Source organism: Saccopteryx bilineata, chromosome 1 (assembly GCF_036850765.1).
Source record: "Saccopteryx bilineata isolate mSacBil1 chromosome 1, mSacBil1_pri_phased_curated, whole genome shotgun sequence".
Classification (NCBI taxonomy): domain Eukaryota; kingdom Metazoa; phylum Chordata; class Mammalia; order Chiroptera; family Emballonuridae; genus Saccopteryx; species Saccopteryx bilineata.
In genome coordinates this window covers 240,039,999-240,067,507 of record NC_089490.1, presented here as the reverse complement: position 1 = coordinate 240,067,507, position 27,509 = coordinate 240,039,999, and the positions used below count along the sequence as shown (strand labels likewise).

The 27,509-nt window shown below is 48.2% G+C and overlaps 1 protein-coding gene across 1 annotated transcript; it reads left to right on the top strand.

Moving 5' to 3' along the window:
* Positions 1–4,161: 4,161 nt before the first annotated feature.
* On the top strand, positions 4,162–17,030 carry DDX59 (DEAD-box helicase 59). The gene is made up of 8 exons (XM_066238806.1): positions 4,162–4,807; positions 5,789–6,582; positions 7,371–7,538; positions 9,671–9,760; positions 11,232–11,483; positions 13,328–13,480; positions 14,280–14,408; positions 16,641–17,030. Exons 2-8 carry the CDS (start codon positions 5,800–5,802, stop codon positions 16,902–16,904), a joined length of 1,839 nt encoding a protein of 612 aa, XP_066094903.1. The 5' UTR covers positions 4,162–4,807; positions 5,789–5,799; the 3' UTR covers positions 16,905–17,030.
* Positions 17,031–27,509: the final 10,479 nt, after the last annotated feature.

The window sequence follows — 27,509 nt, the reverse complement described above, 5'->3', positions numbered from 1 at the left end:
TCTTTGCTAAGGTTTACAGAAGTGGGTTCTATACTCTCAGTCCATTGTGCTTTTCTTAACCACACAATGATATCTTCGTAAGTTCCAGTTTTAGGATGAACGTCGGATTGTAAACTAGACTTCATCTTCACAAGGCGTATCCTAATTTGGCATCTCAGAAGGTTCACTGCCAACAATTATGTACATCTGTGAATAGACCTGTGCCTGGAGTTTGGGCAGAAAGAATAACATGGATCACTGCGATTTGTCAAGTCTTGGATGTATTGAGAGGAGTAGAAAGACATTTCTAAAATTATTAACAATAAAATATTTATCATGCAATTGTATTCAATTCATCACTACGACAGCTGTTATCTTCACGTTATGTTTTGTGGTTAGTAGAAAGCTTCATCGTGTATATTAGACTTGAGTGTCAGCCCTGACCCCTCGTTTGTGTCCATGTCCAATCAGGAAGGACTTTGCCTTCTATGTCCTATGTCTGTCTTGATTCTATCTCTTTCTCTGTATCCCCAGTGCCCCTACCTTTGCTCAGACCACCCTCTTCTCCAGCCTGGATTACTGCCTCAGCTTCCTACCTCACTTTTTACCCCGACAGTCACTTCTCTTATGTTGCAGTCTGAATGAGAAATGAAACTTTGCTGTTAAATGCCACTGAGAGTCGGAAACCGTCTGTTACTGCAGTGTAACCTGACCGAAGTAGACTCATTCCTGACTTCTGTCAGATCCTTGGATGTGCCCAACTCTCACTTGGGGCCTTTGCCCTCTCTTCTCGTTCCCATGTTAATTATCTCAATTTTTATTCAGCGCTTGGATCTCGGTGTCCATGTCTCCCATGTCTGTTGTGTGCCCATCTGTGCATGTCTCCTACACCCATACTGTTCCCTTCTCCACTGGAAGCGTAGTGAGAATACAACCCGTCTCTCTTGTTCATCATGATATTCCCAGCCTGCCACATGGAAGAGCCCATGAATTTGTCAAATGACTAAGTAATCCAACTTTTAGAACTTGAAGGCTTTGTCATACTACTTATCAGGAAAAAGGTATCAAAGGCAGAAAGTGGTAGGGTCCCCTCTATGGTCTGGTTCATTTTGATGATAAAATGGAAAAAACAAAAACAAAACCAATGGCACTCAAAAGCTCATCCCCTGTGCTATCTTCCCCAGGATGTAAATTTATGCAGGCTTTCTGAGCCTCACGTATTGAAAAGAGTAAGGAGTAGCTATAAACTAATAGGTGTCAGACCAGAGTTCCCCAGAATGAAAAGAATGATAAGCACTATTATTTCTGTTTGCATCTCAACATCCTATGAGGATGACAAACAGGTCAGCTCACATTATTACAGCAGTTCCTGTTCTAAGACACAGCTCAGGGCAAACTCTTAGAATGGTCATGTAGGATATATGCATTCCACAACTCTTGTCGAACTGAGTCACCCCGGACGTCTTCCTGCCCCTCCCTGCCATACAGCATAATGCAAACGAGGAACATATTAGTAATGCTGAGGAACATATTAGTAATGCCATCTGTGGTTTCCACCTGAACTGTGGCAGGGAGAGCTTCCCGCAGTCTCGCCATTTGAAGACCATCATCTAACCCTGTCAGTGAAGACTTTTATGTTGGTTAGACTGTGCTCTTATGGGACTTAATTTGGAATCTGAATCTGAGCTCTTGAAAGTACTCACAGTGGGGCCAGAAGCATAGGACTACTGTGGCTCTGGGGTTTGACTCATTGACCCCAAAAGATGAAGGGCTTGATGTCAAACATTAGGCTTTGTCCAGCATGTGTCACGCACGTGCAAAGGTAAATTGTCACTCACTAGGCTGCCCATTAGGAAGGAAGCATCCCACATGTAAGGACTGACTAGTTTTCCAAAAGTCACAGCACAAATGCAGGTAGCCACGGCCCAAAGTGTCTGTGAGGAAACTGATGAGAGTTGGAACACATAGAAGGTTGAGTCATTTCTGAGGTTTCCAAAGGATTAGGAAGCTCTGGGAATGCTAACAATGGTGGATAAAATGGGGACCTGTGATTGAACTATGTTAAACTTAAGAACGTTTTTATTCATTAAGAGTTGGAGCAGAAATAGAGAAAAGATCTTGAACTGGATCCTGGAATGTGAGGGAAAAAAATGGCTGTACCTGACATTATTGGAACAACTGATGAAATATCTTTCAATGCAGCATATTAAACATTTTTTTATTATTAATAATTATAAAAAAAGCATGTGTCTTCACATCCAGATTCACCGTAGTTCTGTTATAGGTTTGTGACCTACCAACTCAGGGAATCTGATAACATTTTTTGTGTGTATGAAAATGTAAGGTGCATTTATAATTATATAATAATGAATACATTCCCAGTGGGAGAGAACTTCCACTTGCTTGGACATAGGTCAGAACTGGGTCCCCTGCTTACAGTTTGGCACGTCTAATCAATTTTTTTTTTGTATTTTTCTGAAGTTGGAAATGGGGAGGCAGTCAGACAGATTCCTGCATGCACTCGACCGGGATCCACTCGGCATGCCCATCAGGGGGTGATGCTCTACCCATCTGGGGCGTCGCTCTGTTGCAACCAGAGCCATTCTAGCGCCTGAGGCAGAGGCCATAGAGCCGTCCTCAGAGCCTGGGCCAACTTTGCTCCAGTGGAGCTATGGCTGCGGGAGGGGAAGAGAGAGACAGAAAGGAAGGAGAGGGGGAGGGGTGGAGAAGCAGATGGGCGCTTCTCCTGTGTGCCCTGGCCGGAAATCGAACCCGGGACTCCTGCACACCAGGCCGACGCTCTACCACTGAGCCAACTGGCCAGGACCACATCTAATCAATTTTGACAGACCAGCTTTTAGCTCATTACATTTCAAATGGTGCCCCCACCTCCCTGTGTCCACGCACCTACTTCCAAGTGCTGCATGCTGTGGGACAGATTAACGTCTGTCCCTGCAGCTTCCCTCTATGGGGTGAAGGGCAAGAGTGTAATGTGAACAGACTGTGAACCTCACTAATACAACCCACTGGAGTCAGAGCAGTAAATGCATCCCCAATGCAACCCACCTTGTCTGGGTCCCCAAATGCCTACAGCACCCATGGCCGGGACCCAGCTTGAGGAGTGCTGACTGAGCGTGCACAGAAACTTGTCCTAACCATCCTGGCTCAAATGCCTTCCTTTTGCAGAATTCACAAAATATATGACCATGTGAACACATTGCCAAGGGGCCCATGGGAGGGAGGGGCCCTACTAAGCTCAAATTTCATGAGCTTCATAGTTTATTTTATTAGAGCTTTGCCTCTAATAATAGTAATAAAATACTGGCCACGACTCAAGTGTCCACAGGGAAGTGGGTAGATAACCACACACACCTTACAGGCAGTGAAAACAAATGTGTTCACCCTCAGCAGTGCACGTGAGTCTGAGAAACACAGCAACATGATGAACGATGCGGCCATTTGCGTTAGGTCTATAAAGCTCAAAAAGAAGAAAAATGAAACTATATCGTTTAGGAATGGATCCGACTGTGATAAAACTACTGAAAAACGGCAAGGAGAGACAAACCAAGTTCAGTACAAACCAAGTTCAGGACAGTGGTGGAGGGAAGCTGCAGAATCCCGGAGATGCATGGATCTGTGATTGACATTGATAACGTGACAGAATCAAAGGCAGCCGTTTTATTGGTTTCCTTTAAAATTTATACATATATGTATATATTATTAACTTTTATTTATTGATTTTAGTGGGAGAGGAAGGGGGAGAAAGAGAGAGAAAAATTGAACTGTTTCTGTATGCGCCCTGACCGGGGATTGAACCATCAACTTCTGTGCTTTGGGAAGATGCTCCAACCAACTGAGCTATCCGGCCAGGGCAAAATTTATATACTCAATACATTATTTTGAATGCATCAAATGTTAAGACTGAAAATATTTCAGCATACGAAAGAGAGCAGAAAACATTTCCTAGGCCGTGGGACTCTTCCTCCTGCTCAACCCCACTGCCTCCTCCAGCCCTGGCATCTGGGGGCATGAGACCCCAGAGGCAGCGTGGCCCAGAAATGTCAACAGGGAGGGACTAAGAACTGGGACTGTGTCATTTTCTTTCTGGTTTCGGGGGTGGGTGTGGCCGTGGCGGAAATATCATTCGGCATATCAAATAGGCCACAAGAATTGCTCGGTTTAATTTTAGACTCCTCGGCCGGCCAAGAGCAGCAGGACTAGTGTCCAGGCCACTGCGGCCCGCGCCCCGCCCATCGTACGTAGGCTGCCGGCTCTGCCAGTGCGCCGGGCCCCGCGCCGCCCCTTCCGCCTTTGGGGATCGTCGGACTCCCTCTCAGCGCCCCGGCCCACGCGGTCACGTCAGTTCTTCCCCGAGGATCCCCGACCCTTCCCCGCACAGCCTCCTGGCACGATCCCGGTTCCGCGCTTTCCCTCCAGCCGGGAGCCGGGGAGGGGTCGTGGAGAGCGCGCGGGTCCCCGCCCCAGCAGGATGCTCCGCCTCTCCCAGAGCTCCGCCTCCCGTCGTAGCCCCGCCTTCTTCGATCTAGAGGGCGCCGGGGCCCCTCCCAAAATCCGGAGAGGAGGGCTCGGTTCCGCATGGCCCTCCCAGCTGCGGAGAGGCTGAGCCTGTCGGCAAGAAGCCAGGCCCGGCGATCGAACGGGAGCTGGCTCCGCGCTGCAGGGGGCGCGGCGAGCCCGACCGCTCCAGCCTCCGTCTCCTCTAGAACCCCGGTGCTAGGCTGCGGGAGTAGGATGGGCCCTCCGTCCATCTTTGGAAACTCCCCGTCCACCCGTCTCTTAGCAGCGCCGTGACGCACAGGCGCTCTGGGTACGTGCCACCGGGACGCGCAGGCGCTTTCGGAGCAGGGCCGCGACCGGTTGAGGGCTGCGCTCGGGGAGGGTCTGGGAGCGCGTGGAGGACAGAGGCATGGGGGTCCCGACCCGCTCAGTGTCGCCCTCGGAGAGCTTTGCGTCCCTAGCTTTCAGTGCCCCGCGGAGTCTCACTCCCCTGAGCCTTAGGATAATGACTGTAGACACTCAGCTGTATTTTTGTTGGAACCGGGCAGCTTGTCCTAAGAATTAACTTTTGAAAACAATGTGTATGTTTGGTCCCCGCGTTGGGTTGAAGGTCTTTCCCAGCCACAGACGTTCCCAGGGTAGCTGCACCCAGGAGTGCGGCCTAGGCCTGACACCAGGGCCCCTGGTACCCGGGTGGCCGTGTCCTGCTGTGGGCGTGGATCTGGGAGCCCGGACCCAGCCCTGCAGGGTGCAGAGACCCGCGCCATCTTCACGGGGCGCTCACCTGCCCTAGAGCCCCGCAGGCTAGGCAGCAGGCGCAGCACTGACGCTGGGCTTGGGCATTCCAGCACAGTAGTGTTTCTTATCAGCTTAGAATTGTGTGGTCCTCTGGGCTGGATTCCAATGTTCAAGACTCCCATAGTGAAGTAGCCCTCATGTGTTTTGGACGTGCAAATAGGATTTACTCCCAAATTCCTCCAGTATCTGCTATTGCAGAGTGCAGGTGGCCAGTCAGCAGGAGTAGGCTGTGGTCACAGGCTATGTGAGTGTGTGTGTGTGTCTGTGTGACTGTGCATGTGTGGGCATGTGTATGGAAAAGGATTTTGTCTTTTCAGTGAAACATTGATGAGTGGGAGAAAAGCTTGTCACAAGTAGTGTCATAATGCATTCTCTAGTCCTTTTGAGGCAAGGCCCAGGGACACTAGGCTGGACTCGAGGATCACCCGCGGGTCCCATATCCTTGAACATGATTGTGGGTAAAGAACATCTCATGGTATAATTCCCTCAACAGGATATCAAAAGATGTTTGTTCCGAGATCTCTCAAGGTCAAGAGGCACGCTCATGACCACGGCCAAGGCTGTGCAGGCAAGAAAGCAAAACCTGAAGCTGCAGACCTGGGGTCGGATGAAGGCAGTGGTCACCCAGCTGTTGCCATTATTACAGAGGAAGCTACAGCCACCGACAGGCTCAGTGTGGAGCAGAGCCCCTGCCCCAGTCTGCAGTTGGGCCCTAAGCGGGGTTCCCAAGAAAGCCATCTCTCTGAAGAGCCTGTTAAGTCATTTTCCAAAATGCAGCGCTGGGCAGAGCCCGGGGAACCTGTGTGCGTCATCTGTGGCCGTTACGGGGAGTACATCTGTGATGAGACCGATGAAGATGTGTGTAGCTTGGAGTGCAAAGCGAAACATCTCCTGCAAGTTAAGGAAAAGGAAGAGAAATTAGCACTCGGCCATCCACAGGAAGCCGGCTCTCTGCCCGAGTCTCCACTTGATACATTCTATGTCTACAAAGAGCACCCCTTTATCTCGAGCCTTCAGGAGGACCTGGTCGAGAATCTTCAGCGGCAGCTGGGGATTGCAGTTCAAGGGCAAGATGTTGCCAGGCCCATTATTGACTTTGAGCATTGTGGTTTCCCTGAGGCCTTAAACCTCAACCTGAAGGCTTCGGGCTATGAAGTGCCAACCCCCATCCAAATGCAGATGACTCCCATAGGTCTCCTAGGACGGGACATCCTGGCCAGTGCTGACACTGGCTCCGGGAAAACGGCAGCCTTTCTCCTTCCTGTTATCATCCGAGCTCTATTCGAGGTAAGTTCAAGTGCCCACGGGTCATTCTCAGAAACAGGTGGTATTTACCAACTCTCATACTCCCAATTATGTTGAAGAGGCAAGCAAACGGAATGCCTAGAATTTAGTAGCCTGTCTGAAAAACATAATGTGTGGGAATTTTTCTTTTATTATAGCAAGCAAAAGATCCTCATTGCAAGTCTCAAAAACTGCTTTCCTGACAAAAATGTTGTTTTTTCTAACAAATGTGGAAAACTCAAGAGTAGTGGAATAAAATATGATGGAAAAAAAAAAGAAAAGGAAGCACTGAATGATCAAGATATAGGTGACATGCACGTGAGGACCCAAACAGAGCCACAGGGCAGGAAATAGGACAGATAGTCATATAAGTAAGTTCTCTGAACCAAGAAAGAAGTGAATCCACAGGAACTCCCAAGAGAGAATGTCAAGGGTAGAACGTCCAGCTTGACCCAGGTCATCATGGCCACTCGAAGAGGATGGCTGGAGAGTGCGCAGTTTGAGTGACAAGAAGCCTACTTTCCGTGTTCCCACCTTGGTCACTAGACTCCTTTCTCTGGTTCTGGTCTTGATTGTTCATAGTATGTCCCTGTATTATGTGAGACGTGGGTTCCCTTTGTGATGGTTTACGGGGACAAACCCTGTGGTGAGCAGAAGGCAGGAGGGCCCATCTCCAGTTGGGCTGAGGGGACCATGGTAACCAGGCACTGCTCCTGGAATCTCTGCAGAGTTAGTCCCTGTCCCTGGGCGTGGACTGCTGGTGTGTTCAGGCCCGTTCTTCATCGTTACAGAGCTCCTTGCCGTCTGCCCTCATTCTCACCCCCACGAGGGAGTTAGCCATTCAGATAGAGAGACAAGCCAAGGAGCTGATGAAAGGCCTGCCGTGCATGAGGACTGTGCTTCTGGTGGGGGGCTTGCCCTTGCCCCCCCAGCTGTACCGTCTGCGACAGCATGTCAAGGTGAGCACCACTTTTGAACAGCAGTGAGGGCCTAGTGTGTTCTTCCTTGAGAAAGGTTCGCGTGTGAGTTTAGTTGGTCTTTCAACTCTTGCCAAGCAAGTATAATTTTTTAAAAGTTGATTTTATATGGGGAAGGGAAGGACCACGTGTATTGAGTGCGTGCAGTATTCTGGAAGCTGCTGATGTTTACACAGGCGTTATCTCATCTGGCCATCACATCTGCTGTTTCCCAGAAAGGTGGGATTTTGTCTAAGGATCCAAAGCTAACATACTCGAGGGTGTGATTCCTGCAAATAAGAACATTGCCCTGTGTAACCAGCAATATAGTTGCAGAATCAAGCAGTTGACATTGATCCATTGTGTGCCCATGGGACTTAGTTGCTGTCATCTCCTCCTCAGACCACTCATGTTGGTGAATTATCCTGTTAAATTTTACAGCTTAAGCCCTGGTCAGATAGCTTGGTTGGTTACAGCATTGTCCCAATTTCCCAAAGCACAGAAGTTGCTGGTTCAATCCCTGGTTAGGGCACATATAGGAACAGATTGATGTTCCTGTCTCTGTCTCTCTCTTTCTCTAATATCAATAAAATAAACATTAAAAATATTTTTTTATACCATAAGAATCTAGTTAAGAGTCATATGTTGCCTGACCAGGCGGTGGCGCAGTGGATAGAGCATCGGACTGGGATGCAGAGGACCCAGGTTCGAGACCCCGAGGTCGCCAGCTTGAGCGTGGGCTCATCTGGTTTGTGCAAAGGCCCACCAGCTTGAACCCAAGGTCGCTGGCTCCAGCAAGGGGTTACTCAGTCTGCTGATGACCCGCGGTCCAGGGGGTATGAGAAAACAATCAATGAACAACTAATGTGTTGCAACGCTCAATGAAAAACTAATGATTAATGCTTCTCATCTCTCTCTGTTCCTGTCTATCTGTCCCTGTTTATCCCTATCTCTGACTCACTCTCTGTCTATGTAAAAGATAAATAAAAAAAAAATAAAATAAAAAAAAAAGAGTCATATGTTGACCCAGCAGTTTTACTTATGGGTATTTATCTGTAGAAACCCAAAACATGAATTCGATAGAATATATGCACCACTATGTTCATTGCAGCATTATTTACAATAGCCAAGCTGCAGACTGGCCCAAGTGCCCATCAATAGATAAGTAGATAAAAATGCTGTGATACATTTACACAATGGAATACTACTCAGCCGTAAAAAAATGAAGGAAATCTTACCATTTCTGACAGCACAAGATGGACCTGTAGAGTGTTCTACTCAGTAACATAAGTCAGACAGAGAAAAACACACCATATGATTTTGCTTAGATGTGGAATCTAAAGAACAGAGTAAACGAAATTACAACATATCCTCTTATTTTGATCATCTTCTGTCTGGAACAGTTTTCATTCTGTCCACCCCCCCCCCATGATCTTGACACTTTCAAGGATCATAAATGACTTATTGGAAGAATGTTTCTTAGTTGATTAGATTCAAGTTACGTACCTTTGATAGGAACAGCTCGGAAATGATACTGTGCCCTTCCTATTCACCCTTATTACACACAGTTTTATTAGTTGGTCTTTTCCTGGTGAGACTATTTGTCAAGTTTATTTTTCCCTTTGTTTTGAGGTAAGTATTTTGGGGGGAGTGCTTTTACCCTGCATTTTTTTTTTTTTTGTATTTTTCTGAAGCTGGAAACGGGGAGAGACAGTCAGACAGACTCCCGCATGCGCCCCACTGGGATCCACCCGGCACGCCCACCAGGGACAACGCTCTGCCCACCAGGGGGCGATGCTCTGCCCCTCCGGGGCGTCGCTCTGCCGCGACCAGAGCCACTCTAGTGCCTGGGGCAGAGGCCAAGGAGCCATCCCCAGCGCCCGGGCCATCCTTGCTCCAATGGAGCCTTGGCTGCGAGAGGGGAAGAGAGAGACAGAGAGGAAGGAGGGGGTGGGGGTGGAGAAGCAAATGGGCGCTTCTCCTATGTGCCCTGGCCGGGAATCGAACCTGGGTCCCCCGCACTCCAGGCCGACGCTCTACCGCTGAGCCAACCGGCCAGGGCCTACCCTGCATTTCTTGTGCTTCACCAGACTTCCAAAGTGTTTATTTTTCACTAGCTTTCCCCCTTCACTCAGGTTGTCATTGCAACCCCGGGCCGGCTCCTAGATGTCCTGAAGCAGAGCTCCATGCAGCTGCGCAGTGTGAAGATTGTGGTCGTGGACGAAGTGAGTGCGCGGATGGGAAACATTCATCACACAGTGTTACAGAATTTACAAAAAGCCTGTTCCAGTCACACACCTTCCTTGCACAAGTGCCACTGGTGGTGACAGGGCCAAGACCCGGTGTCACCCAGCCATGATCAGAACTGTGGGGTGCCAGGCACTGACCAGGGGTGGCAGCCTGGCCCGCCTTCTGTAGGCCCCTAGTAAGTGGCGAGAGGGTTCCAGGGGGTATGGAAAGAACACGTTGGCATGACCCGCAAGACTCAGCTCTGAGCCTCAACGCCCACTCCCATGAGACTGTGGACCGGTTGTTGAGTCTTCCAGAGTTGTGGCAAGAATGATGTTCCCTGAGATTGTGAATGTGTCTCAGGCACTGAGAAGTCCTGTGTAAAGTAAAATAATGCACCCGGTCCTCCAAAAAGTGCTTGTCAGCCTGGTCCCGATGTGGCCTTGTGTGAACCCACTGGCTGCATCTGGCATCATCCGCCTCACTGCCGCCACCCTGAACTGGTGACCGGGCTCCTTTGGTTTTCCCCACTCGGGAACCTGAGAAGTGGCCTCATGTAGATTCCACAATTACTTCCCTCCACACCAACTGCTCTGGGCAGCCTTCTCTTCTTCCATCCCCGAGGATTTACAGGGTTCCTGTAAAGGAAAAATCAGTGTTTTCAGACGGGCTGGTCAGTATGTCATGTGCTGTCATCTAAATGTATACCATTCAAAGGTCTGCATGTTGTAGGTTTGGGCAGACCCATCCGTTTCCCTTGAAGTCTTTGAAAGTCAGGGTCTCTTTTTGACCCACAGGGCTGGTGACGTGGGTGTGGAGCCAGGTCACCAAGGTCCACATCTTGGTTCCACCGTGTCACTGATCACAGTATGACAAACCTCAGCTTCCCCATCTGGAAATCTGGGATTAGAGCAGAGTTACCTCACAGGTGTTACAACGGTGTATGCGGTGCTGGGAACAGTGTCTGGTACACAGTAAATGCCCACTGAATGTGACTGTCAACCATGCTTAGCTGCACAGTGAAGGTCTGGTGGGGGGATGTTTAGCCCTTGGGGACCCTCAGGAGTGATGTTGTGGCAATAGAGATGGAAGTCAGGAGGGTGGGGATTAAGGATGTCGTGAGCAATGAAGACATACAGACAACGCTAAAAACAGAATATTTTCTGGAAAAGCTTGGTGAAGTTAGTTTTTAATCAGGAGACACTTGTGTTTGCCTCTCCCTCTGGTCTTACCCATTACTGTTTACCTCTTTCTGTATCCAAGTTGTGGATCATTGTAAATGTGTAGCGACACTGTATAATTTTATGTGAGTGTGTCTTTTTTTTTTTTTTATCGATCCTTTGTCTTTTTTTGACACTGCGATAGCTATTTCTGTGTAAGAACATTTTATTTGCTGTAGCAACCTTTCCTTGGGTGGCTCCAGGTTTTAATGTCAAATCGGACTAACCTGAAAGGGCTTCATTTCAGGCCGACACCATGTTAAAGATGGGCTTCCAGCAGCAGGTGCTGGACATTCTGGAGAACGTCCCTCACCAGTGCCAGACCATCTTGGTCTCGGCCACAATTCCAGCCAGCATTGAACAGCTGGCGAGCCAGCTTCTGCACAACCCCGTGAGAATCACAGCTGGAGAGAAGAACCTGCCTTGCTCCAATGTGCGGCAGATCATTCTGTGGGTGGAAGAACCTGCCAAAAAGAAAAAACTATTTGAAATCTTAAATGTGAGTGGCGCTGCCCTGGCCCATAGCTTACGGTTGCATGTCTCCCGGCTCTTAGTGGGATAAGTGTCAGATGCAATTTGGGCGGGGTTCCCTTTAGGTATTTAATAACAATTTGCTTTTCCTGCCCCAGAATTCTGTAAGAATCTACTCAATTTTCATTTGTGAAAATGTGCTGTATGGATACAGGGTTGGCTTTTCTTGTTACAGAAAGACATTTAAATATTAAGATTATTGCTAAACTATATAGTTTGTTTCAAACTTTATTTATTTTTTATTTTTATTTATTTTTTGTATTTTTCTGAAGCTGGAAATGGGGAGAGACAGTCAGACAGACTCCCGCATGCGCCCCACGGGGATCCACCCGGCACGCCCACCAGGGGCAACGCTCTGCCCACCAGGGGGCAATGCTCTGCCCCTCCAGGGTGTCGCTCTGCCGCGACCAGAGCCACTCCAGCGCCTGGGCAGAGGCCAAGGAGCCATCCTCAGCGCCCGGGCCATCTTTGCTCCAATGGAGCCTTGGCTGCGGGAGGGGAAGAGAGAGACAGAGAGGAAGGAGGGGGTGGGGGTGGAGAAGCAAATGGGCGCTTCTTCTATGTGCCCTGGCTGGGAATCGAACCCGGGTCCCCCGCACTCCAGGCCTACGCTCTACCACTGAGCCAACGGGCCAGGGCCGAAACTTTATTTTTTAAATGAGAGGAAGGAAGGCAGAAAGGGACTTCCACATGTGCCCCAACCAAAATCCACCTGGCAAACCCACTAGGGGGCAATGCTCTTTCCATCTGGGGATGTTGCTTTGTTGCTCAGCAACAGAGCTATTTTAGCACCTGAGGCAAGGCCCTGGAGCCAACCTCAGCGGCTTGCTTGAACCAATCAAGCCATGGCTGTTGGGAGGGGAAGAGAGAGAAGCGAGGTGGAGGGGAGAGAAGCAGATGGGCTCTTCTCCTGTGTGCCCTGACCAGGAATCAAACCCTAGACATCCACATGCTGGGCCAACGCGCTACCACTGAGCCAACCAGTCAGGGCCATGTTTCAAACATTTTCAGTAGCTTTATATATAATGTAAGGATAAGTTCTTTCTTGGCCAGTTTGTTTTGGGAAATAGAATTTTAAAGAATGAGTGACTTAAACAGCAATCTATTGAGTGAGTGATATGTGCAAGTGTAGTTCATTAAAAACACAGTATTAAGGTAATGCGGTTTGTATTGACTTATGAACTGTACTTGTAATTTTTAGTTGCACTTAATTTTTTAAAATTACATTTGCATTAGAAGGGCAGTAAGCTCTTTGGCTTCTGTCTGTGCATATTTTGAAGCAAACACTCATTTCAACAGAATGTGTCTTTTCCCTCCTCAGCAATGTTTATAAGTTTGTCGGTGATGAACTGATACTAATGCTTTCAGAAAAAAACTTCCCGCTGCCTGACCAGGCAGTGGCACAGTGGATAGGGCGTCGGACTGGGATGCAAAGGACCCAGGTTCGAGACCCTGAGGTTGCCAGCTTGAGCGCGGGCTCATCTGGCTTGAGCAAAAACCTCACCAGCTTGGATCCAACGTCACTGGCTAGAGCAAGGGGTTACTCTGTCTGCTGAAGGCCTGTGGTTAAGGCACATATGAGAAAATAATCAATGAACAACTAAGGTGTCGCAACGAAAAGCTGATGATTGATGCTTCTCATCTCTCTCCGTTCCTGTCTGTCTGTCCCTATCTATCCCTCTTTCTGACTCTCTCTCTGTCCCTGTAAAAAATAAAATAATAATAATAAAAAAAAAGGTTAAAAAAAAGAAAACTTCCCGCTGTACATTATGTCTCTGGATAATTTCAAGGGCACGTATCTAATTTTCCCAGGATAAGAAACTCTTCCAGCCCCCTGTGTTGGTGTTCGTGGACTGTAGACTTGGAGCAGACCTGTTGAGTGAGGCCGTTCAGAAGGTCACGGGCCTGAAGAGCGTGTCCATACATTCTGAGAAGTCACAGACAGAAAGGAAGAGCGTGCTGGAGGTTTGACATGCGCCACCCCTGTCCTATTTTCATCTCTTTTCTGTAAATCTGTTTTCTCTCACCACCTCTGTGCTTAGGGGTAGCCAGCCAGGCCCCAAGGGCTGGTCCGCCAGAGAGGTGTCTGACTCACAAGCCACAATTTCCTTTTTTAATTTTTTTAATTTTTCTGAAGTGAGAAGTGGGGAGGTAGTCAGACAGACTCCTGCATGCACCCGACCGGGATCCACCCAGCATGCCCACTAGGGGGCGATGCTCTGCCCATCTGGGGCATTGTTCGGTTGCGGCCAGAGCCATTCTAGTGCCTGAGGTGGAGGCCATGGAGCGGTCTTCAGTGCCCGGGCCAACTTTGCTCCCATGGAGCCTTGGCTGTGGGAGGGGAAGAGAGAGATAGGGAGAAAGGAGAGGGGGAAGGGTGGAGAAGCAGATGAGTGCTTCTCCTATGTGCCCTGGCCTGGAGTCGAACTGGGGACTTCCACATGCTGGGCCGACGCTCTACCACTGAGCTAGCTAGTCAGGGCACAAGCCACCATTTCTGCCACCAGCTCAGGCCGCCTGGGGATGAGTGAAGTTCACCCCTGGGAAAGGTCGGCCAAGTAAAGGAATAGAAAACATCGCATGATGGGGAGCTTGGGAGAAGCTGGGGCCACACACAGTTTTCAGGTACGCTGGGACTTCAGTTCCTGAAGAGGTACTGCAGCCAGGCCACATCAAATGTCAGAAAACAGGGTCAGATATCTCAGTGCTGTGAAACCACCTAAGACCCATCCTGAGCAATGTGTTTTGTTGCATTTCCGGAAAGGGCTTACTAGACGGAGATCATGAGGTGGTCGTGAGCACCGGAGTCCTAGGGCGAGGGCTGGACTTGATCCGGGTCAAGCTGGTTGTCAATTTTGACATGCCTTCCAACATGGATGAGTACGTGCACCAGGTAACGAGGTTTTCTGTGTTATCACTGTGACTTTTTTTGGGCAAGGCAGTGTTAATGTAATGATGAGTGGAAAAAGAAAAAGAAAATGTTTTGTAAGAGACATAAAAATGAATTTTTTTGGCTTTTAAGATATATATATATAAACTATTTTTAAAAACTATTTCTTAAATGCATTATAAAATAATGAGAAGTAATAACCTGAAATATTCAGTATTTTTAAAGTAATTGGTTTTTGTTTTTTAATTTCTTTTCTATTTTTATTTTCTCCCACGAGTATGTTAAATGGCTTTTATAACCAGGAAAGAAAAAAAGAGGGCTTTGTTTTAAGTGGATACATCCAACCAAAATAAAATGAACCTGTTAAACAGTGTTTGTTTTTTTAGGAATCTTGTCTTCATCTCCTCCTCATATCCATGACGGTTCTCGTCTTTCCCTTTTAAAGCGCATTTCTCTCCTTTGCTGCCAGAGATGCCAACCTGGGGCTCCTTTTTCGGGCAGAAACAGAGCTGCCTCTGAGTGGCATGTTATCTTCCCGCCGCAGCCCGTCTTCCTCCTGCGGCATCGCTTACAGCCTCTTCAAGAAAAGCCTTTCTCTGCTGTTCTTAGAATCCCCTCGGCTGCCACGTCTGCCTGGTCCGCCCACCGTGGCAGCCGTGGCTGTGACTCTATGACTCGTGCTGGGACCTTGAAGCCTAGTGGTGCCCCTCCCCCACCCCACCCCATTTACCTGCGCGTCCAACCATCACCTGGGACCCAGATGCAGGTTTGCAAATGCCTGAAGTTTATCTTTTTCCAAAGGGGTAGCAATTTGGGATGGGAAGTCTTCCTAAAATACTAACAGTACTTAAGTAGCGTCTGTGCATCCCGGGTTGAGTGGGCTGCTCTCGTTGCCTGGCCTTTCCTGTGGTCCCAGGGTCAGCCCCAGGGGTTTTCAGCTTCTCACAGAGTAGTATGCAGTGATGCCATGGGGGCCTCAGGGGCTGTTGGCGCCTGTGGCGTCCTCACCTCTGTCAGAAGGGCTCATCTGTGTGCCTAGTTTTGTGTCTGTTTCAATCATCGAAGTCCACAGACACACACATGCACTTAACAGAGAACACAAATAACCAGAGATGTGAAATGAGGAGGAAGGCTCTGACCTCTGAGGGGTCTTCAGTGTTCCCGGAGCAGGAAACATGAGTGCATATGTGTGCATGTACACACAGGTGCATGTGTACCCTGTTGTACTTGTCACCGCAGTGGGACCGTATGACACCGACCGCCATATGCCTGGCTCTCTGTCAAATGCTCCTCCCACATCTTCCTCACCAGTCTGGCACAGCAAGCACCGCGTCAGGAACGTTGCTGTGGCTGGTATCCAGTGCTTCCCGCACAGTGGGCACCCTGTTCGGAGCTCTCCCTGTGTTTCCGCTGGTTTTCTCTGGCTCATTCAGTCTCAGTGGCAGCATGGCGGCACAGTGGATGGGTGTGCTGTAATTGACTGAGCGAATCCTTGACTGACAGACAATTGGGTGTTTCCAGCCTTTTGTTACTAAATACACTGCAGTGACTTTCTCCCCACAGAGCTTTTTGTGGGGTCAATTCCTCATCGAAGGCCATCCAAGTGGAAAGATATGAGTATTTTGAATCATAGGAGCGCTTTCCATGTGTCTGCTTTTTAATTCTGGGGGTGTTAGCATCAGCTTTTAGAGTTTGGGGACCATGACAGTTATTTTTTTTTAAATAGCTTTATAGCTCGGTATAAAACATCTCAATAGAAATATTCTCATAGGTGTAATTTATGTGCTGTACAATTCACCAATTAAAAGTGTGCAATTCAGTGGTTCTCAGCGTGGCCAACAAGTTGTGCAACGGTCACGAGAGTTGATTTTTGAAAATTTTCATCACCCCAAATAGACACTCCATACCCAGCCCCTTCGCGTCGCTCCCTGTTCCCAAGCACATGCACATGCGTGTGCACCTACACAAAACACAAGTTTCACAAACTGTACTGACTCTTACTATGTGATCACTTCCTTGTTTTCTATTTGGGCTGTTTTCTTAAAAGTATGCCAGGGGCAGCTCCACTAAACTGGTGTCACAAATATATTGAGATATAAATTGCAAAATAAGTACCATTTGAATGAATGTTCATCCCAGGAAGACATCTTCGACGACTAGCCTTCATCTTCCTTCAGGGGACGGGACGACTTTAACTACGAACATTGTGAAAACACCCTTTGCCTTTCATTTCAGGTGGGCCGAGTGGGGAGATTAGGTCAAAATGGGACAGCGATCACCTTCATCAACAACAACTCGAAGAGACTCTTCTGGGACGTGGCAAAGAGGGTGCAGCCCACAGGGTCCCTCCTGCCCCCGCAGCTCCTCCACTCGCCCTACCTGCTCGACCAGCAGCGGAGGGAGCAGCAGAGGGACAAGCAGGCCCAGAGCCACCTGGTCACCGCCGCCAACCTCATGGACATCATCAGGAAACACGATAAGAGCAACGCCCAGAAGTGATGGGCGGAGGCACTTTGGATACTTTTTACCATGTATCGTCACTGAAATTTCTATATATCATCACGTACAGTTTGAGTCAATGGGATGAGTACATGAAATAAAATGTATTTTAAATAGGATACCAGATTTACACAGCCATATCATATATTTTTTTCCTTTTAAATTCTCATAAGTTAAAAACGACATCAGAAAACACATTGCTAGGTAAAAAAAAAAAAGTTTTTTGTTATTTTTTATATTTTTATTCCTTGGGGCTACCGTCAGAACCAGAACCTGCAGAGCAAGGAGGGTGATCTGGATGGTAGTTCCTCAGCTTAGTGTCCCTACCGTCCTGCCCCCACGAGGGGGGGCGTTGGCACTTGGATCACCGTTGAATAAATGAACGTCCTCAGGAAGAAGGTCGGCGGTAGAAACTGGATGAAGCGGTCGGTGCGACTTTGGCAAGATAAGTGTGAGTGATCTTTTCATTCTGCTTTGTTTTCCCGTCAGCCCGGTAAGCATGCATCTTCGTTTACATTCAATGTGGGCTGCTTATCAAAGTAACGTGGGCACGCTCATGTGGCTTCGCGATTATCGTTTTATATTTGTCACTTTGCTGATTCAACTGACAGTATTAGATACTGGAAGGAAGGAAGGTGTGGTGCTTTGAGACATTGTATTAAAAACTATCAATTTCATTGGGGGAGTTAAAACGTTGCATTTAGCAAGCTTTGTATCCTCAGCACCATCTCCCAGGGGCTGTGAGAGGACATAAACTAACTACCTCCACTCCCTGTGGAGGGGTGTTGTCCCCCCCCAGGAAAGCCTGGGCTCAGAGATTCCCCGAAGAGTGTAGGAGCCCTCAAGATGCTTGGCTCCCACTGGTTTCTCTGTCTACTTGCTAACTGTTGAGGGGCAAGTGTGCTCACTGTCATGGGAACAGGATGGGACCACTATTAAGATCTCAGGTTTGTTGAAAAGGCAAAATTGGAGTGTGGATACAATGTTTAATTTATAATAAGTGCCTTAGAACTGTTGGTCACATCACTAGAGCCAGGGCGGTTTTTCCCTAGACTCCAACTTGTATATACATTAAAGCAGTACTGCCAGAAAAATCAGATGGCCTTGAGAATCAGCAGGTCCCAGAGACTAAACAAAAATGCAAAATGCATGATATCGGGCTATGGTGCCGCCTCGCTGGTCAGTGTGAGAGGCTGGCAGCCTGCCTCCCCAATGTGTGCCGTTGTCCCTGCTTCCCTACCTGTGACCATGGCTCTGCCTGCTGCACTTTGTGCTTTTTATTGCTTTGTGACCTGGCTGTCCAGCCAGCCCTGGGACACTCAGCCCTGGTGGCAGCAGCTGGGTGAGCTGGCGTCGGGAGGAGTCCTAACGCAGGCTCATGGCGAGGGCCTAGCATCATGCGTAGGTCAGCTCCCCAGTGAGCTTGAGGGCAGCTCAGTGTCCTCATACTTCTCCTCCATCTCCTGGTCCTCCATCATGGGGGGGGGTTCATAGCATCTTTACAAAGAACATTGCCCTGTTAGTTACACTATGACTCGCAGTGATGAGCTCACTTTAACAAATCTGAGTTGGGTCCATGAACCCGTCCTACTTTCTAGTAAGACTCTACCATGTTTTCTTTTTTTGGGGGGGCAGGCTGACCAGGAATCAGGTTGTGCCGGTCGGTGAAACTCACATCCACACCCCTCCGTTGCCTTTTATATGTGCCACTGACCACAGTCAATCTAACATCTGCTCCATGATGGAGGCAGGTACGGTCCAAGAGGTGACACGTCATTCAAGGTGACGTTCCTGGCAGCCGCAGGTAAACCGACTCCGGATAGATAGGGCTCTTTTGTTGTCCCCAAAGCGCACTTAAGGTGACCCCCATGAGTCCAGGCCACGGTGGGGAAACCAGCCGAGGACAATTAGGTGACCAGTTCTCTTGCTCTGCTTGCTTGAGGGGCTGTGTCACAGTCCCCTTTTATAGTGCATGGCCTGTATGGTGTCACCACACACACATAAAGAGAAGGCAAGTGTTTATATAAATACCTAGATATGTTTACGGAGAGTCATTTATGAGATGGATACAAACAATAACTTCAGAAGTTGACCTTTAGCTTTCTGAAGAAATTGCATCCTTTTCTCATTTTATCTCAGAAAGGGATGAAATGTGGCCAGGCTGTTGGCAGATAACCGGGTTCCAGGTCCAGCTCCAAAGGTTTTGCTTCTCAACTGAGGGGTGGTTGTTCCGACCTCCAGTCTCTGCTTTGCTCCATAAGGTGAGGTTTGCCTGAGGCTTCTCTAAGATCTGTCTGAATCTGCACCTTCTCTGCTTCAGACTTTGAGCCCCCCTGTCCCCTCATGTCCGGCATTTGCTTCAGAATAACAGGGACTGAGGGCTCTGTGTGAGACAGGAGTGACCGTGACCGAAGTTGAGTGATGGGTGCTTGGATGTTCGTTACTGTTAGGTCAACGTTTGCTGTATTTGAAATATTCCATAATTATACACACACACACACACACACACACACACACACACACAGTACATACATTAAGTCTCCAGTCCTATCCTGACCTGAGCCCCACTCACACACCTTCCATTTCTCATGGCCCCAGCTCTGCCTGGACCATCAAGAGCCAAGTCCCCCAGCTCTCTGACAGACAGACTTGTTTCCTTTTCCCACTTTCCTGTTGCCCCTGGGGCAGCCACTCCCAGTCCTGTTCAAAATCGCCCTGTCATCCCCGACTCACTTCTCTCCCCGATCTTCTTGTCTGCTGACTCAGCAAACCCTGGTTGTTTTCTTTCAAAACATCCACATGTTCCAGCTGTCCGGTCATATAGCTGTATACCAAATGATGCTGGTCCTTGCCCCAGAATGTCTGTCATGTGAGTAGCCTTCTTCCTGTCCCCAGTGTCAATCAAGTTGCTCGTGATCTCACACTTGTACCCGTCCAGTGGCCTCATCTGGCCTCCCTGTCTCCGCCTCTCCCTCCTCCTCCCCTCTCTCTTGTTCACACGACTGTCCACTCACCTTCCTCGAAGCCTGGGTTTTATGTTGAGCACAACCCCGAGTGCCAAGGCCCGATTTGAAGTCCAGCTTAATCATTTGGTCACGAAACATTCTTGGCCATTGTGGTTAAACATGGAGCAGGTGAGGTGAGACCCGAGTCACGGTCAAGCTCCACTCGCAGTTCTGAGTGGGACAGAGCCTCAACCTGGAGCCCAGGCAGCCTGGTGGGGGCTAGGCTGGGGCTGAGAGGCTAACTGGCTATCAGTGAAGCCTGCAGTTTTATCTTTGCTGGGAGCTCAGTCAGGGGTGGAGGACGGTGATGAAGAAGGGGCCCCCACATCCATTGCCTAGTTCATCCATCTAAGACAGCCTGTCTCTTCCACAAAGATGGGGGCAGACATGAAGCTTTAGCAGGAGCCAAGGGTTACCGCCAGGTGGGGAGGCTGGGGTTCAGAGAGAACTCTGTGACTGGGAAACTCATCCCCACCCCCAGTGTCCTGGGGCAGAGTGGGGAGTTGGTGCAGGCAGAGGGTCTGGGCAGGACCAGGCACCCACACTGCTGAGTGCCCAGCACCCTAGACCAGCAGGACCCCTGCGGTGGGTGTGCCGTTCTGCTCACCCTGTGTGGGTGCCTTCCCCACAACAGGAGCATTGAGTGCATTGTGTCCTCGGCTAAGAAGGTAGGGTTTCAGATGAACCCGTGATGATGGAGTATCAGGTGCTACATTCCAGGAATGGGCCAGATTACCAAAGATTTAAACAGTTTAGGGGAACGGGCAGAAACGGGGCTAATGACATTCAGCCTCACAGAGCCGGAAGGTGCTGCGTTGAGGTGGAATCTATAATACATTGAAGAGAATTGCTAAGGACAATGAGGAGAGAGCCCTGGGGCTGGATCACACTTCTGCTCGGGCAGACAGGGGACTTCCTTCTGGAGCAGGGGAGGTGGCGGTTCCTGTCTGAATGAGGCCCTCACAGCGCACAGCTCACTGGGGACCCTGTGTGTGGCCCTGGGCTGTTGCTGGCCAGAAAGTAAGCACTATTGGGAAAGGGAGTGAGGAGGAGGAGGGCTGGGAAGGCTGATCCGGGCTGCCAAGGCATTCTCGCACTTCCTGAACTGACCAGAAAAGGCACCTTTCAACTTTGGCTCCAGTGTCAGGAGTTCACATGGGGCGGGGGGCAGAATTCTTTTCATGCTTTTGTGCTCATGCCTTTGCTGACTTGGAACTTTTCTGTGTCTGTGTGTTTTTTGCCATGAGGCTTCTAAATTGATTAAAGGGAGAGAGCAGGGGAGTTGAGCTGAGGAAAAAAGGAAAGCGGTAATTTTGAAGTTCACATTGATTTGAGCACAGTTGGGGACGTAGGAGCTCTAGCTTGCTGACAATTTCATAAAATCACCAACAGCCTTAAACCACAGGTGCACCAGCAAAGAAAGGGACAGATGAAGCCCAGATGGGTGAAGTCAGGGGCCATGGAGTGTGTAGCCAGAGACTTGGAACAGGAGAATTCAGTTTCTTTTGGTCCAGGTTAGAATGCAGTGCTCTCATGATTGTCTAGTGTTAACCCAAATCTTAGACTCTGCTCCTTCATTCTTATAATCAATGACAGAGAGAGAGAGAGAGAGAGAAGAGAGAGAGAGAGAGAGAGAGAGAGAGAGGCCCCGAGACCCCTGGTTGGCAAACTGTGGCTCGCAAACCACATGCGGCTCTTTGGTCCCTTGAGTTTGGCTCTTCCAAAAATACGTGTAGGTGCTACCTCAATAAGGAATGTACCTACCTATATAGTTTAAGTGTAAAATATTTGGTTCTCAAAAGAAATTTCAATCGTTGTACTGTTGATATTTGGCTCTGTTGACTAATGAGTTGCCAACCACTGCCCCAAACCAATATGTGGCTCTGAGGATATGTCCGGTTCTGTACACCTGAGTGCCTGAGACAGGAGTGTAAAATGGTCATCATTTCTGTTGATCACATATTGAAATGGTGTTTTTGATATGTTGCATTGAATAAAATATATTATTAAAACAAATTGCCCTTAATATGCCACTCGAAGATTTAAATCACATGTGGCTTACAGTGAGTGTATCAGACAGCCCTGCTTTTGACGTCCACACCATGGGACAGCTCTCTAGGGGAGCAGTTTGCATTCCCCTTGTTAAATTTCAATGGGGAGGAGGAGCAAACTGATGAACTGGAAGTTAATTTCATGGTCTTTCCCCAGGAATAGAATCTCAAACAGCTCTAGCCCAGGTGTTGTTACCTGGACTGATGTCTGGGGCCATGAGAGCTCGTGGTGCAGACATTCAATGAGGATCATTTAAGAAAAGCAGCCAGGAGACATAAAGGGTGGAGTGAACAAGGCTGACTCTAATTTCACAGGAATGAAACCCCTCAAGTCCGTGGCTCATGGAAACACCACTTACCGCAGAAGATGGAAGAATGCCATCATTTATTTGTGTCTGTACACCAGGGGAAACAGAAAATGTTCATCCAAATACCCCACCAAACTGTTGTATTTGGAGATGGGGGGAAGGAGAAGTCTTTCTGATGGTGGATTTCTCTTGCTCCGGAGTGAGTCAGCCGGCTGTGATTAAGCCTCTTGCAGACAGGTGAGGCCGTGTGGATGGGTATATGGTGACACAGCCATGGTGAGGCTGCAGAGACGCTCCCCTGCTCCCCCCCTCCCCACTATGCTCTGACGATGTCTGAGACCTACTGTCCAGGTGGCTTCTTGCAATCAACTGCCCTTTTAAAACCGCATGGATGGGAAGCAGTCACCTGGCAAAGTCTTTTTTCATGGTGTTTTCCAAAACGAGGAAACTGATGTGTGTGAACAAGCAAACTGAAAGGAATTCTAAAAACAGCTAAATTTGTATTGTTCCAGACAATTCTAGACATCCTAGACACCACTAGTGTTGAAATTTACCAGCAAAAGAAATGAGATGATAAACTATTTGGGGGCAAATTGGGACAGCTGAGTGACTTAAACATGTTCAACGTCCCTACTGAGCCCATCTAATATCCCTTTTTATACTTATTGAGTGACTGGAAACTGTTTCATTTTCCACTTTGGAAAACAGCTACAATTTCAACCTTGGCCATGTTAGTTAGCAAAGCACAGTGAGAAGAAGACACCTGACTGAAGGTCAGGCTGGGCCTTTTTAAAGAACCATCATCCTAAGTGAATCCTAGAGCTTCTTTAATGTAAAAATAGGTTACCCAGTAGGCTGTGGGGCTGACAATGGCTTTTAAATCTTGCTAATCCTCTGTGGAATGAAACCAGCGTGATTCAAAGAGGGAAGAACGTCTGGAACATTTATTAATCCCCCAGCTCCCTTCTTTCTGTATTAAAAAAAGAATTAGTAGCTTAACATAATTGTTTCTTTTCCACTTACTGGCAGAACTGCCAAATGTATACTGCTCACAAAAATTGGGATATTTCAAAATGAATATGAAGCTATAAAATATCCCCTCATTTTTGTGAGTAGTATATTTAGGTTGTATCACCGAGTGTATCGCAACTGAATTCATGAAGATTTCATCAACCAGATCGGACCAAAAGGAGCAAGTGCACACACCCAAGACTCCTGGCCTAACAGATGCTTTAATTTAGAAAGAAAATCCAAAGCCTGACAAGTTTAAAACTGCCTTTGTGTTGACCTCTTGTGTTTTCTTATAACATCATGGGAATTTGAGGACTGGAAAAGATCTTTGTAAGAGCAGCTGTGCAGGGTAGCAGTGCTCTAGTTCCGGAGCTCTGAACTTGGCTCTGCAACTTAACAGACGCGTTGTTGCGGGCAGGTTGTTAAACTTCTTGGAGACTCAGTTTCCCTCACTTGTGAAAGGGCAGTAATCACCACTGTTGTAGCTCCCTTAAAGGATTATGCAGAAAGAAGGGACTCCTTAACTGCTGGCTGTGACCACTTCACCCAGCAATCGGGCTTCATAGGGGAGGAAACTAGCAGAGAGAGACAGTGTGGTGCCACCATTGGGTGGCAGCGGAACCACAGCTAGAATTCAGGTTCTGTGTTCTTAGAAGTTCTCAGCTTTGTCCTTCGGATTTTAAGATGACTAATTCCCATCATCCTATGGCACTTTTTTGTTAGGGACCCAAATGCAACTCAGTATGAGCACTTGCAAAGCAGGAAAATACAGCCGTTTTAATACTTTAAATATTATGAAATTGAATGAAGTGTAATAAATTTGTATCCTAAGAGATCATTTACTGGCCCGAGTGAATAGTTTTTCTTTAAACCTTGACCTATTCTAGAAGGCTTCAAAGCTGCTGGCTTCACTTCTGAACTCTATGTTTTCCTCCCATTTGTCTCCCTCTGGTGGATTTTTAAAAAAATACTTTGCTTTTATTTTCAGAATAACTGGATTGTTTGGGATAGGTTTTGCTCAAGAGTTCATGTGTTGTCAGCCCGGTTCCTGTTGTAGAACTTCCAGAAAACCATCTTGCCAGGATGGGGGTCTTTGCAGAGGCTCTGACAAGGGGACATAGAAGCAGGCTGAGGACATCTGCTCCCCGACACCTATGTAAGCACTAGGAAGAACCAGGAAGCACTTGCAGACACAAAGGTGTATTCAGAGGACTACAGGTGACTTGAAATGGCTGAGAAGAAGCACAGCAGGTTACAAGTGAAAGGCCATGGCAAGTGGAAAGATAAACGGGGACAAAATTACAGGAGCTCCCTGTCATCAGAGATCCAGGCTCCTTCTGATTCCTATTTCTCCATCCCTAGTGTGTGACCCTTGTCCTCGTGGTCCAAAACAGCTGCCAGAGCTCCAGCCATCACATGCATTTATCCAACTGACACCTCAACCTCATTTTTCCCAGAAAATAAGCTGGTATCTACCCCCAAACCAGGTCTTCCCTTTTGTTTTCTAGCTTCCCATTTTGCTGGAAGAAAGCAATGTAGTGAGATTGAGAAGGAGGTGCAGGGGACTCTAGAGCTGAGGAAGGAGCGGAAGATAATGGAAGAGTGGTTTAAAAGGGAGCATGGGCCAGTCACACTAAGTGCCACAGAGAGGCCAAGCCATGCAAGGTCTATAGGTAGGCTTTTGTTGGAGCTGCCAATGTGTTAGGATGTGTCGGCCCTGTTTTGTAGAGCAGAGCCTTGTTTGATGTGGAAGTTCATGGGCCAGAATTGCACCTCTCTTGCCTCTCACTATGATTATCTACAACAGGGGTCCCCAAACTTTTTACACAGGGGGCCAGTTCACTGTCCCTCAGACTGTTGGAGGGCCGGACTATAAAAAAACTATGAACAAATCCCTGTGCACACTACACATATCTTATTTTAAAGTAAAAAAACAAAATGGGAACGAATACAATATTTAAAATAGAGTTCAAGTAAACTTAAATCAACAAACTGACCAGTATTTCAATGGGAACTATGCTCCTCTCACTGACCACCAATGAAAGAGGTGCCCCTTCCGGGTGTGCGGTGGGGGCCGGATAAATCGCCTCAGGGGGCCGCATGCGGCCCGCGGGCCCTAGTTTGGGGACCCCTGATCTACAAGGTTCTTAGCTTACTGAAGATGCAATTGGTTTCCAATGTAGTTCATTTAAGGAGTGCTGTGTTTCATGCAATGTGCTTGCCTTTTCATACACACTATTTTAATTCTCACAAATATCTGACAGTTAACTGTATAGAGTCAAAACATTGATCAATTCTATTTATATGGAGTAATGAGTCACATTTAAGAAACCACATGTATTATCTAATTTGATTTTTCTAGCCAAAAAAAAAAAAAATAATCAAATCTAGCCAAGGGTGAGAGGAAATTTTCATGACAAACAGGTTTTAGGACGTTAGTCCCTCAAAGGAACTATTCCTTTAGTGAGCCAAACTTGAAAACTGGTTTTAAAATGTTGGGCATTGTAAACAGCTGCTGTACTGGTATTTCTGCCTGCACGCAAGAACAGAGAGCTCTGATCCTCTGACAGCTGCTGGTAGGCACAGGTGAGGACGCCACAGCCCCTAAGTTGGGCAGAAGCTGGCCAGCTTCAGAGAAACTGGGACTTGATGTGAAATGAGGCTCATTCAGGTTGCTTTCCCTATAAACCTTGGGCTCCCCAAATCTGCACTTTCTAGATTTCCTTTTCTTGTCTTCTCTCAAAAAGCACACAAGATCTGAAGTTCTAAAAAAATAAATTAATTAATCAAATTGCAGCAAAATGGAGATCCCTGCTGTTCCCCTTAATTTTCTTTTTTTTTTTTTTTTTCATTTTTCTGAAGCTGGAAACAGGGAGAGACAGTCAGACAGACTCCCGCATGCGCCCGACCGGGATCCACCCGGCACGCCCACCAGGGGCGACGCTCTGCCCACCAGGGGGCGATGCTCTGCCCATCCTGGGCGTCGCCATGTTGCGATCAGAGCCACTCTAGCACCTGAGGTAGAGGCCACAGAGCCATCCCCAGCGCCGGGGCCATCTTTGCTCCAATGGAGCCTTGGCTGCGGGAGGGGAAGAGAGAGACAGGGAGGAAAGCGCGGCGGAGGGGTGGAGAAGCAAATGGGCGCTTCTCCTGTGTGCCCTGGCCGGGAATCGAACCCGGGTCCTCCGCACGCTAGGCCGACGCTCTACCGCTGAGCCAACCGGCCAGGGCCCTCCCCTTAATTTTCATTGCTCTCTCCTGACCATTAACAGAGTACAGTGAGCCCATTACCAAAGGACTCACTTTCACCTTGCAGTTATCTCTAGGGATTAAATCTCCATCCTTCATAAAATGTGTCATTATCCTGATAACAGAGAGCCCATAAAATGCACAACCTGGTTCCACAGCACTAGCCTGCAATAAGGATTTTCAATGGTTCGCAGAGTAGGCTATGCAATTTAACAGCTCACATTTACTGAGCATTAATCCTGAGCCAGGCTCAATGCCCAGCACATTGAATACACCATCTCATTTCATCATCGTTACAGCTCCTCAGGACAGGTGACATTATCATCAGCGGTTTCCAGATGAGGAACCCAAGGCACCAGAGGTTGAGTGGCTTTATCTGCTGGTCAGCTGTGGACGAGATCTGAAGAGAAGAGCCCTGTCTCGGTGTCAGAAATAAAAGATCACAACCCCTCTCCTGTAACCTTGGAGGGGGCTCACAGGTGGCCCCTGATTCTGTCTTTTCCCTGAGGTCGGAATTAACTGGGGAGCTTCCGATTGAAGTGGGAGTTGTGGCTCGTGTCCTCTGAAGGTCCCGCGAGGTTCGCGTGCCAGGCCCTGGGGGCACAGGTTGAGTCAGGTCCTGCGCCCTCCAGGGCTCACGGTTGGGGGGAGGTAATGGTCTGGGCCTGTTTAATTCATAATTATAACCGAGCAGACACTTAACAGTGGTAAGGGACTTATTGTCTCCCCACGTATTTAAGCATTTAATTAGGGCATTCCCTCAAAGTTGGGCACTGAGAGTCTTTCCATTTGGGGTTTTCAAGATTAAGTAAAAAAAGAAAAAAATCCACGTTAAGACCTTCTGTCCATTCCTGTCTCCGCGCTAGAAAAGAGCAGTTACGATGAATCTGGGGACAAATAGATATTTTCACGATGGGAAGGTGGACAGACTACGCTTCTTTTACACTGAGGATCGACACGTGTCATCGTCCCTCTTCTCAT

What these genes read in the sequence shown, in the direction of transcription:
- DDX59 (XM_066238806.1), top strand. Translation starts at nt 5,800, where the DNA reads ATGTTTGTTCCGAGATCTCTCAAGGTCAAGAGGCACGCTCATGACCAC. An exon ending in TCATCCGAGCTCTATTCGAG is followed by an intron (nt 6,583 to 7,370) that starts GTAAGTTCAAGT and finishes TCATCGTTACAG; the next exon opens with AGCTCCTTGCCGTCTGCCCT. An exon ending in AGATTGTGGTCGTGGACGAA is followed by an intron (nt 9,761 to 11,231) that starts GTGAGTGCGCGG and finishes GCTTCATTTCAG; the next exon opens with GCCGACACCATGTTAAAGAT.